The sequence below is a fragment of the Gregarina niphandrodes genome (genome assembly GCF_000223845.1).
Source record: "Gregarina niphandrodes unplaced genomic scaffold scaffold00075, whole genome shotgun sequence".
NCBI lineage: Eukaryota > Apicomplexa > Conoidasida > Eugregarinorida > Gregarinidae > Gregarina > Gregarina niphandrodes.
This window is the reverse complement of record NW_011645841.1, coordinates 26,985-29,120: the sequence shown is the minus strand read 5'-3', so window position 1 is coordinate 29,120 and position 2,136 is coordinate 26,985. Positions and strand designations below refer to the sequence as shown.

General features: G+C 57.4%; 1 protein-coding gene across 1 annotated transcript; it reads left to right on the top strand.

Annotated features, from left to right (window-relative positions):
* Positions 1-302: 302 nt before the first annotated feature.
* GNI_185590 (putative transmembrane protein) lies at positions 303-1,886 on the top strand (the record flags this gene model as incomplete). Its single annotated transcript, XM_011135303.1, has 1 exon — positions 303-1,886. One exon carries the CDS (start codon positions 303-305, stop codon positions 1,884-1,886), a length of 1,584 nt encoding a protein of 527 aa, XP_011133605.1.
* Between the last annotated feature and the right edge of the window lie 250 nt (positions 1,887-2,136).

The window sequence follows — 2,136 nt, the reverse complement described above, 5'->3', positions numbered from 1 at the left end:
AGTAGTTGTCGCCACTGGGTTGTCCGGGATGGGTTGAGGACACGTGGTACCGCCGAGGGCGTCCCCGCGTGGAGAGAGCTCCACATTACTGGTCGTCGCATCGGAATGTAGGTTGAGCATCACTTGTAGGTTTTGTGTAAAAATTCCCCCCCTCCCTCTTTTATTGTCGACAATCTCTTCTGAGCTCGTTGTGTCTCCGGACGGCTCACCAACCTTGCCCACCGACGACCAGCACCACGAACACTCCCAGACCGATAGGCTGCGAGAACCAAAAAAGCGAATTTACTTTTTTGGGTTTGAAGATGCGGACGTTCAAGGGTGAGGCGAGTGGCATGCCAGGCAGCGAGTTGTTGTCTGTGTTGATCCGTCCGGATGGCAGCCAGACGAAGTTGGACAATTGTGTGGCACAGGTAGTTACGATGCGCGCGGGTGGTGGCGGGGAGGTGACGGCTTTGGTATTGGCGCCTAAGACTGTGTTTGAAACAGAGCTGGAGCCGGTCGGCGAGCGAACGCCGTCAGCGTTGGAAACGACGATGGTGGAGGGCGAAAACTACGACTGGTTCGAGCAGTGGGACCGGATGATGGTATGGCGTCCGAAGGAGGGGCCTCCGAGCGATGCTCACGCGGAGGCGGGGCTGCTGGACGCGCTGCGGCGCCGGCTGGAGCACAGGGGACCTCGGAACAAGCCTGAGGCGGTGGGCACGTTATGTCGCGAAATATTTGGGGACCACTTGCGGGACCTGCGCGCGTTCCTCAATAGGATTGGCGATTCGACGCCTCTGGACGAGGTGGACGACGTCACGGTGTCTGTCATGCGGCCGATAGACCCGTCGGAGTTGGCGGAGCTCTTGGCGCGGGTGCCCAAGAACTGGATGCCGGTGCTTCAAAGGTCGGTGGAGTGGAAGACTGCAGGGTGGAAGACTGCGGGTTGGGCCGATGGCGGGGACCTGGAGACCGGGAGGGTCAGACGCAAAACCAAGCAACGACTGTACAAGACCGGGTGCGTCCTGGGAGTAGGCGCCGCTGTCTTGTTCCTCGGGAGTGTACTGTGGCGATCCTCCAAGTCGGCGCAGGGAGAATTAGGTCCAGCGGTGCCGGGGACCTACGCGCAGTTGACCGGCAACGAGGACCGGGAAGACTGGCCGACGGTTTGGCGAGGTGACCAGAACGTCCCGGTGGCGCCCTGCGGCAGCGGCACCCTGCGTTGCGACGCGGGTTGCGGTGCAAACAACCCCCGGCGGATCGCCTTCGGCCAACCCTGGCCCATCACCTTCCCGCTAGCCTGGGAAGTCGCCCACGCGTCCCCCTACGCGTCTGGAAAGTGCCGAGTCCACTGCAACACGTTTGACGAATCAAAAATCGCTCTCGACACACGACTCCTCACACGCTTCCCTATGCAAACCCGTTTCAACACAACCATGTCGCGCGAGGAGCAAGTGACACAAATCTTGAATGCATTAAGTACCAAAGCATGCCAAGGTGCGAATGAAGCGTCGCGAGACGCATCCGAGCTCGGCTGCGTGTGCGACTTCGCGCTCGTCGAGTGTGATGTGACTGTTAAGCCGAAAGACAGCAGGTGGCTGCCCAGAGACGAACGGGAAATTCACAAAGTCGTGCTCACCGACATGGAAGCACCCATCGCCAGGCTAGCCGCTTCGTTAGGCGACTATCCGGTTGACACGTACGACGTCTCGCTGTGCAACCACGTATGTTTAAACCTGAGTTCGGATGCAAGAAAGACCGTAGAAGCAAACAAGGCCGCAGAAGCCGCCTACCTGGCTACCCTTACGACTACCACCAAGCGTCCGAAAGTTCGCCAAGAAGAGGAACTGATGGATAACGAGTTTGGTGACATTATAGACCATAAATTTCTTCATTTCGGTTAGTCGTACGCAGAAGAAGTGTGATCATACTCGTTGAGGGTCCATTGAAAAAAAGGACGAATACTACTATCGCCGTGCACTTAACCGATCACAAGGCAAGAATAGTAACTTCATGTTCCATGTCCCTATGCGAGGATTTGCCCATACCGCTCCGTTGAGGATTTGTTCGTAGCGCTCCGTTGAGGTCTTCGAAAAGTCATTCCACTGATCAGTCGTTATGCACGAGATCTTCAGTTATGTGCCCACTTTCCAG